Below are 14,001 nucleotides of genomic sequence, written 5' to 3'. Positions count from 1 at the left end.
CATCAACAATTGTCCAAGTTGGGTTAAACGCCTCAATAGAAAACTAAGTAAGTCAGGGAGTAGATCTCAAGGGAAACTCGAAGTAACCAACCGGAGAGCAGCCCCTCGTCAGTTGACTCATGAATTAGGCAGGTTTTACGCTTGGTCTGCCTGGATCTTTGAGAGGGGCGGTGCCCCAATGCTAGAGTTACAGTGTAACTACAATTTGAGTTAAATTAATTGTATCAAAAACCAAGCGCACATATTTGGCAGATTTTGTTTTCTACAATTGAATACACATTTGCAGGTTTACACGTAGTTAAAAAAAAACATATATAGCACAGTATTTACAGATGTGGCTTGGCATAGCCGTATCCAGCAGAAACAAGGAGGTCGAAATCCCCATTCCACGGCACATCAAATGCACCGACAGCGTGCTGGGTGAGGTTGAACTTCCGAGGAGGAGGAGGTCTGTTGTAGCCACCCATTGGGCAAGTCTTTTCATGTCGCGTGACGATACAGGCAAGGCTTCGTCCCACCCAAGTAACAGTTGAGCTCGGGGAAAAGAGTCAACTGGTCAATTCCGGAAATAAATTTCTATAATTTTGGATGTCACGAGGTGATGCTGGGGGTGGCCGGAATGACGGGCAGGTGAGTGTTAACATAAATATGACAGTTACCATTGCGAGCATTCGCTGCTCCTAATTTAGGAGCTAGCGCTACAGCTAACGTCTTCTTTTTAACAAGACGTGTGTGGTCTAGTAACGCTTGACTGTACTCACAATTCAATAATTACAGATTTTGAAAACAAATGGATAGTAAGGCTAAAGACTGTTTTTGTTTATCTATTACTTGGGCAAACTTTAGCAAGTTAGCATTTTTATTAGTAATCGCAGCTCTCTACCGTGGAACGCTTCCTTTTGCATTGATCGAATTTGTAGGCACAAGCAGCAGTAAAATAGCAACACATAATTATTCTTACTAATGCGCCCATGCCAAGACGAAGTCTGTACATGTGAGTTGTTGTGTTTGAAGGAGAGGTTACAAACAACTTTAGCCACATCCCAGTGACTCTCTTTCTTACCAAATTAGGGATGAGTTTGCAGTGAGGTACAGTGACAAGTGCCGGAAGAAACAAAGTCGAAGTAGATAGATCATATTGGAATTATGGGAGTTACACAACGAATCATCAGCTGTCTGCAGTGTACAAAGGCTAATGCTTGCTTTCTTGTGTCATCCTACAGCATCGCCAATGCCCTGGCTAGTGCAGCCTGTGAACGATGTAAGAGTGGCTTTGCTCCCACTGAGAAGATTGTCAACAGCAATGGAGAGTTGTACCACGAACAGTGTTTCGTGTGTGCCCAGTGTTTCCAGCAGTTTCCAGCGGGACTCTTTTATGAGGTAGTACTAAGTTTCATGTAATGTAATTAGCAAGCATGGCTCTCAGCAATAAGATCTGTCCCTCACAAGTCCTTTATGTGTGAATGTGCTTTCTCCAATGGATCTCTTTTGCTTTACAGTTTGAAGGCAGAAAATACTGTGAATACGACTTTCAAATGCTCTTTGCTCCTTGCTGCCGCCAATGTGGTGAGTGTTAGAGAACAATGTTTTCTTTCACGGCCGATACTCATTGTTATTAGTAAAGGAAGCCTATAACCAATATTTGGCGGCAATGTTCATTTGCAGTAAAAAGGAAAATATTGGTGTAAAAATGTTGGATAATACAAAGTCAACACTCAACTTCATTTTAATGCCTTCAAACATGTTTATTAAACCGCTTTTTTAGATTTGCGACATATAAGTTTATTTATTTTTTATGTTTTTAATCTTAGACAATAGACGTCATTGTTTGAAAATTCAAACAAAAACTCCCAGGCTCAGCAGCATGGCTTATATTTACAGGAGCGTCAAACTCTTATTTTATATTTTTATTATGACCATTATAACTGAACTAGGAATGGGCTGGGATCGGGCCGGGTCTTATTTCAAGGTATAGGGTACTCGTGATGGCTGCCGATACCAGCCACCAATACTTGAGGTAAAAAAACTAAAACTCTGACATGGAGTAAGTTCTCCTCAGTAGTAGTTGGTGCTACACTGCGATCATTTGACACACTGGTGATCATCATGTGGGTCAGAAAGATCCTTATTCACAATTATCTGTTGTATTTATTGACATTTTATTAATCAAAAGTACTCGTGGTATTGGTGAGTACTCAATACTTGTACTGATATCTGTCTGAAAAAATCTGGTATTGAACATGCCTACTGTGAACGCATATACAGTGCCGTGAAAAGGTAACTCTAACCCTAACCCTTCTCAAATTCTTATATTTTTGTATAGTTTCCCCACTTTGTTTAAGATCATCAAACAAATGTAAATATCAGACAAATATAACCCAAGTGAACTTAAAATGCTATTTTTAAATGGTGATTTCATTTATTAAGGGGAAAAAAACCTATTCAAAGTTACCTGGCCCTGTGTGAAATAGTAATGGCTCCCTAAACCTAATAACTGGTTGGGCCATCCTCAACAGCAGCAACTATAATCACGCATTTTCTATAACTGGGAAGGAGTCTTTCACATCTCTATGGAGATAGTTTGGCCCACTCTTCCTTGCAGAATTGTGTGAATTCAGCAAAAATGGAGGGTTTTCGAGCATAAATGGCCTTTTTAAGGTCATGCCACTGCATTTCAATTGGATTCAAATCTGGATTTAGACTAGACCACTCCAAAACCTAACACGTAATTCCTCATCAGCAAAACCGTATGAAATGTCTGTCTTAAGCGAATCTATCACTTATGATCTCTTTCAGGTGAGTTCATCATTGGTCGTGTTATTAAGGCCATGAATAACAGTTGGCACCCTGACTGCTTCTGCTGTGACATCTGCCAGGCTGTACTGGCTGATGTGGGCTTTGTAAAAAATGCTGGCAGGTTTGTGTTCCATCATAATAATACATTTTTGACCACTTGTATGCCCAATATTTATATATGAATGGCAAACTGTAGGCTTAGATTTAGGAATACTAACAAATAATGGAGTCACTGCAGTCAAAATGGATCATTATGTCTTCCGTGTTATACCTTGACAAACACTAAATGTTCTTCATATTCCAGGCACCTGTGCCGCCCATGCCATAATCGGGAGAAGGCTCGTGGCCTGGGCAAGTACATCTGCCAGAAGTGCCATGCCATCATTGAAGAGCAACCGCTGATGTTTAAGAATGATCCTTACCACCCAGACCACTTCAACTGCAACAATTGTGGGTCAGTACTCTCACTTCACTCTACAAGGACTCTGTGGAAAAGTGTCAGTTCCCATCAATGTCACTTAACAATATTTGACAGCTTGTTTCTACAGTATATGCAGTATTTATAACTAGTAAGTACTGTACTCAACTGTCCACAGGAAGGAGCTGACAGCTGACGCCAGGGAACTGAAAGGCGAACTTTTTTGTTTGCCTTGTCATGACAAGATGGGCGTGCCTATCTGTGGCGCATGCAGGAGACCCATCGAGGGGCGTGTTGTCAATGCCGTGGGCAAGCAGTGGCATGTTGAGGTGTGTCAGCAAGGCTAATTTGCTTTTTTGAGGCCTAGCTAACTTGGTCTTTTAGCATTTACAATCATGCTATTTGTTTGAACTTGATATGCAGCCTAATGATCACACTATAAGTGAGTCTTGAAAATCATTTGAATTAGATGTTCAAAATAAAATAATTCCATTTCAAACTAATACTGAATGTAAGTGAATAGACCTAGGTAAATATCAGGGTTTGCGCTGCCCGTTCGCCACATTGCCAATAGTTAATTGAAACAGGATGTGGCGAAGCAAATGTTACCCACGTTCGCCACACTGGCAAATCAAAATTGCCTGGGTAAAAACTCAAAACCCCTTCCTAATAAACGTTAAAGTGAGCACGCTCATTCTGCTCTTTATGAACGGTGTTAATGGTTTAATTCCTGCACTGGGCACTGTGAATGGCCCATATAATACATATGTATGTTCTTCATATATATATTTGTGCATGTATACTGTATATCTATGTGTAACTATACATATGTACATATATTAACTTGAGAAAATTTGGATGCACACTCTTTTTTTTTTTTTTTTTCTTTTTGTTTTTTAATGCATTGTCAAGGTATCGGATCTGGACTCTGTATCGACAGATCCTTAAAATCAAAGACTGGTATTCAGGTGCAAAATGTGATCGGGACATCCTTTTTTGTAATGTAAAGTATATTTAGTATTGTTACTCATTCCCAGCCTGTTGAGAACAAAAATATTACAAATGGCCTGTAAGGACTTTTATAGCTGTTGTTCGTTTTTTTTAAAATTACGAATGCGAATGAATACTATCACACATCCGACAATCAAACATCTTCCAAAACACAGTAGGCAGACGTGAAACAGATCATCATCAAAAGAATGTGGATCATACTTTCAGGTCACATAAGTTTATGAAACTTGAAAATTATTCATTTAATATATTTTATATTTGATCTTTCCCTTATTGACTGGCACCAGTTGGTTTACGGACATGCGTTTAGCAAAGATATTTTTGTGGTTGCAGCATTTTGTGTGTGCCAAGTGTGAGAAGCCATTCCTTGGTCATCGCCATTATGAGAGGAAGGGGTTGGCTTACTGTGAAACGCATTATAACCAGGTATGAAGAAAAGATATAACTAAAATGCTTGTGTTCCTCCAAAAATTAACACTACTTATGTGGCCTCTTTGTTCACATAGCTAACTTTTGTGCTTTTATTTTTAAGCTGTTCGGCGATGTGTGTTACCACTGCAACCGTGTGATTGAGGGTGATGGTAAGTATTGATATCCAGTTATCTATTTTAAGTACCGCTTATCCTTACTAAGGTTGTGGGCGTGCTGGAGCCTAACCCAGCTTACTCTGGGCGAGAGGTGGGGTACACCCTGAACTGGTCGCCAGCCAATCACAGGGCACATATAAACAAATAGGCACTCACATTCACGTATACGGGCAAATTAGAGTTTTCAATTAACCTATCATGCATGTATTTGGGATGTGGGAGGAAACCGGAGTACCTGGAGAAAACCCATGAAGGCACGGGGAGAACATGCAGACTCCACACAGACGAGGCCTGATTTGAACCCGGGTCCTCAGAACTGTGAGGTGGATGTGCTAACCAGTCACCCACCGTCCCGCCAGTATATATATAGAAATATTTTAAAAAGTTTATAAAAAAATAATAAAAAAATACAAGGCCATTGAAATATCAGTAATCATAGCATTTGTGATCTTACAGTACAGTAGCATATGAACATTCTGGCCACAATATTATGGAAGAAGAAGAATCACCTTTTATTGTCATGAACATGCATGCATGCAGATGAAATTTGTTCTCTGCATATAACCCATCACAGTGAACACATACACATGTTAGTGGAACACACTGGAGCAGGGTGCAGCTGAAGCGCCCAGGGAGCATTTCGGGGTATTAGTGTCTTGCTCAAGGACACCACAGCCATGAGTCCGGGGGATGGTGGCAGATGGTCCAGTTGGGGTCTTGAACCTGGGTCTCCCACGGTGGCAGGCGATGATCTTCACCATTGGGCCACAGCTGGGTACCTGTACAGTCAAAGGAGACCCAATATATTAGTGGTCCCCAACCTTTTTTGCACCATGTACCAGTTTCACGTGAAGACTAGTTTGATTGGACTGGCAGGGAAACAAACAAAAACAAATGATTAAATATACAACTCACCATTAAGCTGACTGTAGTTGTTGTAATTAGTGGGAGCCATGCAAATGTTTTTCTGTTTAACAAGCTAGCCAGTCTCATCTTGTGTTCCACAGTAGGAATGTTGTAAGACTGGACATCACAGCCAGGATCCAAAAAAATCAAGCATTTTCTCTTTTTCAACATTTTTATTTCATGTGCGCTTTTATTGTTTTTGAGGATACACTTGCATACTTTGCAAGTACAACCATTCTAATTATTGTTAAAATATTTCCCCATGCTTGCAGCATATTACTGCTGTATGCCGTACTGTGACAAGTGTTACGACACAGTGTTATAATGTGACAGGTGTCATGATGTTGGTGCATCCTCCTCGGCCTGCCGCGGGGCAGTGAGACTGAGAGTCCCCGTCTTCTGCCAGAGACGTCTTCTCATGTCCTCTCTGCGCTCAGCCCCCGTGGAACATCCGGAGCTGGGCTTGCAATTGAGGTGGCCGCCATGCAAGTTGCGGCACGGGCTGTTAGGCAACCACTGAGTTTCTGAACTCTGAAAGGAACAAATCACTTCATGAAGTGATTCCATTCAGTTCATACACAAAAAAGATTCGTTTATTTGAACAAATTGTTCACGAACGACAACACTACTTGAGCCTCATGTCCCGCTCCGCTCCCTGACAAAAACAGTGTGGCAAATTGCTATTTCATCTGTTTCGTTTGGCTAAAACACTCCTGATTAGATGTGATTTGTTTCTGAAGTGCTGTGTTCACTTCCTTCTGCTTATTTGAAGGTAAAGCAAATTAGAGATGCTATTTTGAAAGCAGACCAGCACAAACGGCCTCAATAGGCAAAAATTAGACCAGTGGTTACATGTATTTGGACTTATTCAGATTCGTTGTTAATTTATTTCTGCTCCCCCTTAGTGGTGTCTGCTCTCAACAAGGCCTGGTGTGTCAGCTGTTTCTCCTGCTCCACCTGCAATACAAAGCTCACCCTCAAGTAAGTGATTATACTTCCAACCAACTTGACTAGCAGCCTACTAACCTATCAGAATACTATCCTATACTGTTCACGATTGCGGTCTTCTCACTTTTCCTCTCTCACTCTACATGCATCATGTGCGGTGCCTTTGTAACACAGAGTTAAGTTAGTTGAAATAGACCTGAAACCAGTGTGCAAGCATTGTTTTGATTATATACCTGAGGAGCTGAAACGCCGCCTTGCCCGCCGTGAGCGCGATGCCAAAGAGCGCAAGTAAAATCCTGCTGGCTACTTGATACTGCTCTTGTATCATCATTAGATTTTACAGTACCTCATGATTTTGCCTGTGAGTATGTGTGTACTGTATATGCATGAACATTACTTAATTGATGCTCATTTCTGGCATCCCCCTTTAAAGGTTTTGTGCTGTTCGACTGAACGACTGTAATTCTCAATAAATATCCATCAGAATACAAAAAAACCCCACAGTGGCAGCTTAAAAAGTCCACTGTGACACAGTAAAAGTGTTTTGGCATAAAAGTGATAAAGATCTTCCTTTTTGCTTGACCTAACAGTCGAACAAGACAACAACAAAAAAGTAGCTACATTGGTAGAAAAGCAAAAACATACTCTGTTTTACTTTTGAATGTGCATGAGGTGCATTTATGCCAATATAATGAAACATCTCAAACGTAGATTGAAAGAAAAGCCACAATTAATTAAACTTAACACCACCAATAATCCACCAGATGATGCCAAAGTAATAGTACAATTGGTTTGGCCTTAGCATAAAAAATGGAAATTCATGAATGTGGAACCGCAAATATGCGGGGGTTCACTGCATTTGGACTACACGCACCGGCCAAAACATAAGGTACACGTTCACATTCAAAATAAATCCAAGACAAGACCTTGATCAACCCTTTGCATGATTATTATTGTGGTTGTAGTTTGAAGTGGTGTAGAACGACATTGTACAATACTAAGAGGTTTTCCTCAAACTGTATTTTGGTTGCCTTACTTAGCAACGTGACAAGTGCAACCTATTTGACACACCTCTCGTAAAAATACTTAATACTGCTCTTTTTTCATCATTAGATTTTACAGTACCTCGTCATTTTGTCTGCGAGTATATGTGTATATGCATGAACAGCCTTTAGTTTATTATGCTCATAAGAAAATTTGGTAATTTTGAAAGATATACAGTCCCCTCCTAAAGTATTGGAACGGCAAGGTCATTTCCTTTGTTTTGTTGTATACTGAAGACATTTGGGTTTCAGATCAAAAGATGAATATGAGACAAAAGTTCAGAATTCCAGCTTTTATTTCATGGTATTTACATCTAGATGTGTTAAACAACTTAGGACAGAGCACCTTTAGTTTGAAGCCACCCACTTTTCAACTGAGCAAACGTACAGGAATAGACATTAAATTAATGTAAAGTGAATAACATTTAATATTTGGTAGCATAACCCTTACTAGCAATAACTTCATCAAGCCTGCGACCCATTGACTTAAACAGTCTGTTGCATTCTTCATTTTAAATGCTTTTCCAGGCCTTCACTGGAGCCTCTTTAAGTTATTTTTTGTTTCAGGAGATTTCTCCCTTCAGTCTCCTCTTCAGGAGGTAAAATGCATGCTCTCTTGGGTTAAGGTCCAGTGATTCACTTGTCCAATCTAAGACCTTCCAATTTTCCCCCTGATAGAAGTCCTTTGTTGTGTTGGCAGTGTGTTTTGGGTCATTGTCTTGATGATGATTATGAAGCTTCTCCCAATTAGTTTTCATGCATTTTTTTTTCTATACATTTCCAGACAAAATGGTTTTTTAGACTTCAGAATTCATTCTTCTGCTATCATCATGAGTTACATCATCAATAAAGAAGCAGCCATGCAAGCCCAAGCCATGACATTACCTTTTTTTTTTTTTTTATAGAAACATTTTTCCTCCATACTTTGGCCTTTCCATCACTTTGGTAGAGGTTAATCTTGGTTTCATCAGTCCATAAAACCTTGTTCCAAATTTTTTGTGGCTCATCTCTGTACTTCTTTGCAAAATCCAATCTGACCTTCTGCTGATGAGTGTTTTGAATCAGAATCATCTTTATTTGCCAAGTATGTCCAAAAAACACACAAGGAATTTGTCTCCGGTAATTGGAGCTGCTCTAGTACGACAGCAGACAGTCAATTGACAGAACACTTTTGAGACATAAAGACATTGACAAAAACAGTCACTGAGCAATAAAGGGTTGCTAGTTATCTGGTAATGTCGGTACAAATTTCATTTTATTTTTTTGACAATTGTGCAAAAAGATGAACTTGAAAACTGGGTGTGTTCAAACAAAAGGTGCTCTGTCCTGAGTTGTTTAACACATCCATCCATCCATTTTCTGAACCGCTTCTCCTCACTAGGGTCGTGGGCGTGCTGGAGCCTATCCCAGCTATCATCGGGCAGGAGGCGGGGTACACCCTGAACTGGTTGCCAGCCAATCGCAGGGCACATACAACAAACAACCATTCGCACTCACACCTACGGGCAATTTAGAGTCTCCAATTCATGCATGTTTTTGGGATGTGGGAGGAAACCGGAGTGCCCGGAGAAAACCCAAGCAGGCACGGGGAGAACATGCAAACTCCACACAGGCGGGGTCGGGGATTGAACCCCGCTCCTCAGAACTGTGAGGCCGACGCTCTAACCAGTCGTCCACCATGCTGCTTGTTTAAGACATCTAGATGTAAATACCATGAAATATAAGATGGAATTTTTAACTTGTCTCTTATTCATCTTTTGATCTGAAACCCAAATGTCTTCATATATAACAAACTCAAAGGAATTGACCTTGCCGTTCCAATACATGTGGATGGGTCTGTATGTCATCAAACCAATCCAATCCAATCCACTTTATATAGCACAATTTAAACAAGCACAAGGTGCCCAAAGTGTTGTACAATGCCATAAAAACACAGCAAAAAATACAAAATAAGGATAAAAATAAAATAAAATGAGGTAAAAACTACATAAAATGAAGTAGATAAAATCAAAATAAAATAAAATGCACTGCCCACACAACACATATACATCACATCAGACTGGTGTTAAAAGCCAGGGTAAAAAGATGGGTTATAAGCAAGAATTTAAGATGAGACAAAGATGAGGCTTGTCTGATGTGGAGTGCCAAAATATTCCACAGTTTTGGAGCCGCAACAGCAAACCATCTTATTCAGCCAATTCTTGTGTGAAAGACAAAGTGATCGCTTTGAAATGCACCCTCATTTCTGTTATGATTTTAAAGTGAGAGATATTTTCACCATTTGGTTGATTTTTGCATGTATTCACAAAAATGATTTATTGCGGTTGTCCAAGTGTCAAGTCAAACTGTCAGTCAGCTTTGAAGACTAAACATTTGTGGATCCTCCAGCATAATCTCAGTCTGCTGTGTGGGAGCAGAAAGAGGGAACTGTATATTGTGTATAGCTATAAAGCAATGACAATGACAGGAAATAATGTTGGCTATACCAACAACTACTCTATATGCAGTGCTTTGACTGATGAAGCATTTTAGAATCCCGGATGATGGGTTGGTGCAAGGAGGAGGAGAGTCTGGTAGGGAAGAGCAACTACTCCTTTATGCAGTTTTACACAACAGCATTATGCAAATTGAGACCAGACACGATCAATAAATAAAGCATACAGGAGGCAGATAATGGTGAAATATGTATGCTGTCGTAAAGGAGGCAAGGTTTTACCATGTTTTAGTGTTTGAGTGGTGCTTTGATATCATGGAATATATGTTGACCTACCCGTAATCTGGACTAGTTTATCTTTTTTTTGTCTACCTAAAACAGGCAAATAACACGGTGAATGACTAGTTAGTTCATCTGCCTCACAGTTCTGAGGACCCAGGATCAAATCTAGCTTCGCCTGTGAGAAGTTTGCATGTTCTCCCCGTGCCTTCGTGGGTTTTCTCCGGGTACTCCGGTTTCTTCCCACATCCCAAAAACATGCATGGTAGGTTAATTGAGGACTCTAAATTGCCCGTAGGTGTGAATGTGAATGCGAACGGTTGTTAAATGTGGCCTGCGATTGGCTGGCGACAGGTTCAGGGTGTACCCCGCCTCTCACCCAGAGACAGCTAGATAGCTACTACTACTACTACTACTAATGAGCAAAGCTTTACCCCAAGTGATCTTGAGCCATTAACCATTCCTTTCCTATAAAGCAATTCTGGTATAAGAGTAAAATGAATATGTATGGAGTCTAAACATGCGCTTCTTCCTTTGTTTTTCTTTTTTTATTTGCAGGAACAGGTTTGTTGAGTTTGATATGAAGCCTGTTTGTAAAAAGTGCTATGAGAAGTTTCCTCTTGAGCTGAAGAAAAGGCTGAAGAAGCTGGCTGAGTCTTTAGGACGCAAGTAGGCTGAAGGTGGTCTAACAACAATTAAAGAACACATTACTGTGGTTTTGTTAATGGTGCATTTTAGTTTTGGAAGTTAACTCTTTAAAAATAGACTGGTGAAAAAGTATTGGCCCCCTTCCCGAATTCTTATATTTTTGCATTGTTTCGTCACTTTAATGTTTAAGATCAGCAAACAAATGTAGATATCAGACAAATATAACAAAAGTGAACTTAAAATGCAGTTTTTAAATGATTTCATTTATTAAGGAAAAAAAAACGTTACCTGGCCATGTGTGAAAAAGTAATGACCCCCTAAACCTAATAACTGGGTGGGCCATCCTCAGCAGGAACAACTGAAATTAAGCATTTTTCATAACTGGCAATGAGTCTTTCACAACTCTGTGGAGATATTTTAGCCAATGTTTCCTTGCAGAATTGTTTGAATTTGGCAAAAATGGTGGGTTTTCCAGCACGAATAGCCTTTTTAAGGTCATGCCACTGCATTTCAATCAGATTCAAGTTTGGACTTTGACGAGGCCACTCCAAAACCTTCATTTTGTGTTTTTTAAGCCATTCAGAAGTTGACTTGCTGGTGTGTTTTGGATCGTTATCCTGCTGCAGAACCCAAGTGCGGTTGAGGTTCAAGAGGTGTGAGGTCACAAACTGATGGCTGAACATACTCTTCCAGGATTTTCTGTTAAAGAGCAGAATTAATGGTTCCGTCAGTCACAGTTTCCAGGTCCTGAAGGAGCAAATCAGCCCAAGACCATCACACTACCACGACCATGTATGAGTGTTGCTGTATTCTTCTTTTCCTGAAATGCTGTTCTACATTTACGCCAGATGTAACGAGACACACACCTTCCAAAAAGCTCTACTTTCATCTCGTCAGCCCAAACATCTGAATGATTCCCCAGACTTTTGGGAGAATATTATATATTCTCCCAAAAGTCTGGGGAATCATTCAGATGTTTTTTTGTTGTTGTTTTTTTTTTTTCTTCCCCCAAAAAGTAAGACGAGCCTTTATGTTCTTTTTGGTCAGCAATGGTTTTCGCCTTGTAACTCTTCCATGGATGCAATTTTTGCCCAGTCTCTTCCTTTTTGTTGTGTCATGAACACTGTCCTTAACTGAGGCAAGGTAGGCCTGCAGTTCTTTAGAAGTTGTCCTGAGTTGCTTGGTGGCCTCCTGGATGAGTCATTGCTATTTTCTTGGGGTAATCTTTGTCGTCCTTCCACTCCTGGGAAGATTCACCACTGTTCCATGTTTTCTCAATGTGAGGATAATCAGAATCATCTTTATTTTGCCAAGTATGTCCAAAAAAACATACAAGGAATTTGTCTCCGGTAGTTGGAGCCGCTCTTGTACGACAACAGACAGTCAATTGACAGAGAACACTTTTGGGACATAAAGACATTGAGAAAATCAGTCACTGAGCAATAAAGGGTTACTAGTTATCTGGTAATGCCGGGCAAATTTTTAAAATTAATTAAATATTTTTTTTTTGACAATTGTGCAAAAAGATGCAGAGTCCTCTAGCACTTAGAGCAGTTTAAATGACTAATATAGCAATAGTCCAGTGCAAAGACGATTGTGCAAAGGGCGCCGAGACTTCAAGGAGTGTATGCAGTTTAAAGTGACGAGTAGCGCGATAATCTGATGGCAAGAGGGAAGAAGCTGTTGGAATATCTGCTAGTTCTAGTTTGTATTGATCGTTCGTGCCTACCTGAGGGAAGGAGCTGAAAGAGCTGGTGACCAGGATGTGGAGGGTCTGAAATAGCTTTTGTAACTCTTTCCAGACTGATAGATGTCAATTATTTTACTTCTGGACTGTTATAGAATTTCTTTGTATCGTGTCATTTTGTTGTAGCTTTTTTAGATCTTTTGTCTGACTTGATTTTGTTGGGACAGATTCTGTCTAAGTGATTTCTTGATTGAACAGGTCTGGAGGTAATCAGGCATGGGTGTGATCAGTGAAAACTCGCCAAAAATTGTGATTAGCCCAAATTCATTAATGATTTAACAAGGGGGGTGATTAGTTTTTCACACAGGGCCAGGTAACTGAATTCCCCCCCCCCCCCCCCCTCTTTATTTAATGAAATCACCATTTAAAAAGCATTTTAAGTTCACTTGGGTTATATTTGTCTGATATTTTATTTGATCATCTCAAACAAAGTGGGGAAACTATTTAAAAAAATAAGAATTTGAGAAGGGGGCCAATTCTTTTTCACGGCACTGTACATACGTATGAAAAATGCATTCCCAAAGTGACCTTACCTGTTATATCCTCAACAACGGTGGCATCCATTTATCATTACCATCATCAAACAAGTGAATTCATATGTTGAACTTATACTTTTACTTGAACTGTATTAAGTCTTAATTTTAAATATGTCAATGTGTATTAGTTACACTTTCCAGTCATATATAACATGGATTACTCTCAGTTGGACAGATATATGATATATAAAGCCAATTTCGATAATTTTACTTGTTTGCTTTCATGTCCAAATGAGTAAATGCTGTTTTTAAGGTATTCTTGTGTCACTAACATAAACTACGTCAATGAACTTTGAGTTGAACTCTTACTTGGAAGAATATTCATGTAAATGTCAGCCTTTGGAAAATATTCCATTAAATGGTGATGAGTTGTATTTTTTTTCATGCTCTAATCATCTAGTGCATACCATTACCTCTGTAAAATATAGATGCAAATAAAAATGTTTCATGAGAGAACTATCAGCGATGCACATGTATATCCTTCAAAGCAAAAATGTAGAGCTGAAATATGACAATTTTGAAATCAACCAATTGCTAAAAAAATTTCTTTTATGTGATGTAATATTTATAGTACAGTTCAAGGAAATAGATGTAGCTGAATTGAGTTTAGGATTTAATCTCAGACCACTTTAGTCTTGGAATATTCAT

General features: G+C 39.6%; 1 protein-coding gene across 2 annotated transcripts; it reads left to right on the top strand.

Moving 5' to 3' along the window:
* The first annotated feature begins 420 nt into the window (after positions 1-420).
* lims1 (LIM and senescent cell antigen-like domains 1) lies at positions 421-13,812 on the top strand. 2 transcript variants are annotated; one of them, XM_061762994.1, is made up of 10 exons: positions 421-630; positions 1,224-1,380; positions 1,500-1,566; positions 2,797-2,917; positions 3,101-3,250; positions 3,393-3,543; positions 4,559-4,651; positions 4,758-4,806; positions 6,624-6,699; positions 6,841-10,974. In XM_061762994.1, exons 1-10 carry the CDS (start codon positions 602-604, stop codon positions 6,956-6,958), a joined length of 1,011 nt encoding a protein of 336 aa, XP_061618978.1. In that variant the 5' UTR covers positions 421-601; the 3' UTR covers positions 6,959-10,974. The 2 variants fall into 2 exon arrangements, with proteins under 2 accessions (XP_061618978.1, XP_061618969.1); XM_061762985.1 differs by lacking the exon at positions 6,841-10,974 and adding an exon at positions 10,981-13,812 and having other exon boundaries at positions 430-630.
* The last annotated feature ends 189 nt before the right edge of the window (positions 13,813-14,001 follow it).

Source organism: Phyllopteryx taeniolatus, chromosome 2 (assembly GCF_024500385.1).
Source record: "Phyllopteryx taeniolatus isolate TA_2022b chromosome 2, UOR_Ptae_1.2, whole genome shotgun sequence".
In the NCBI taxonomy this organism is placed as follows: domain Eukaryota; kingdom Metazoa; phylum Chordata; class Actinopteri; order Syngnathiformes; family Syngnathidae; genus Phyllopteryx; species Phyllopteryx taeniolatus.
The sequence above is the reverse complement of the archived record's forward strand: the minus strand, read 5'-3'. Positions and strand labels throughout refer to the sequence as shown.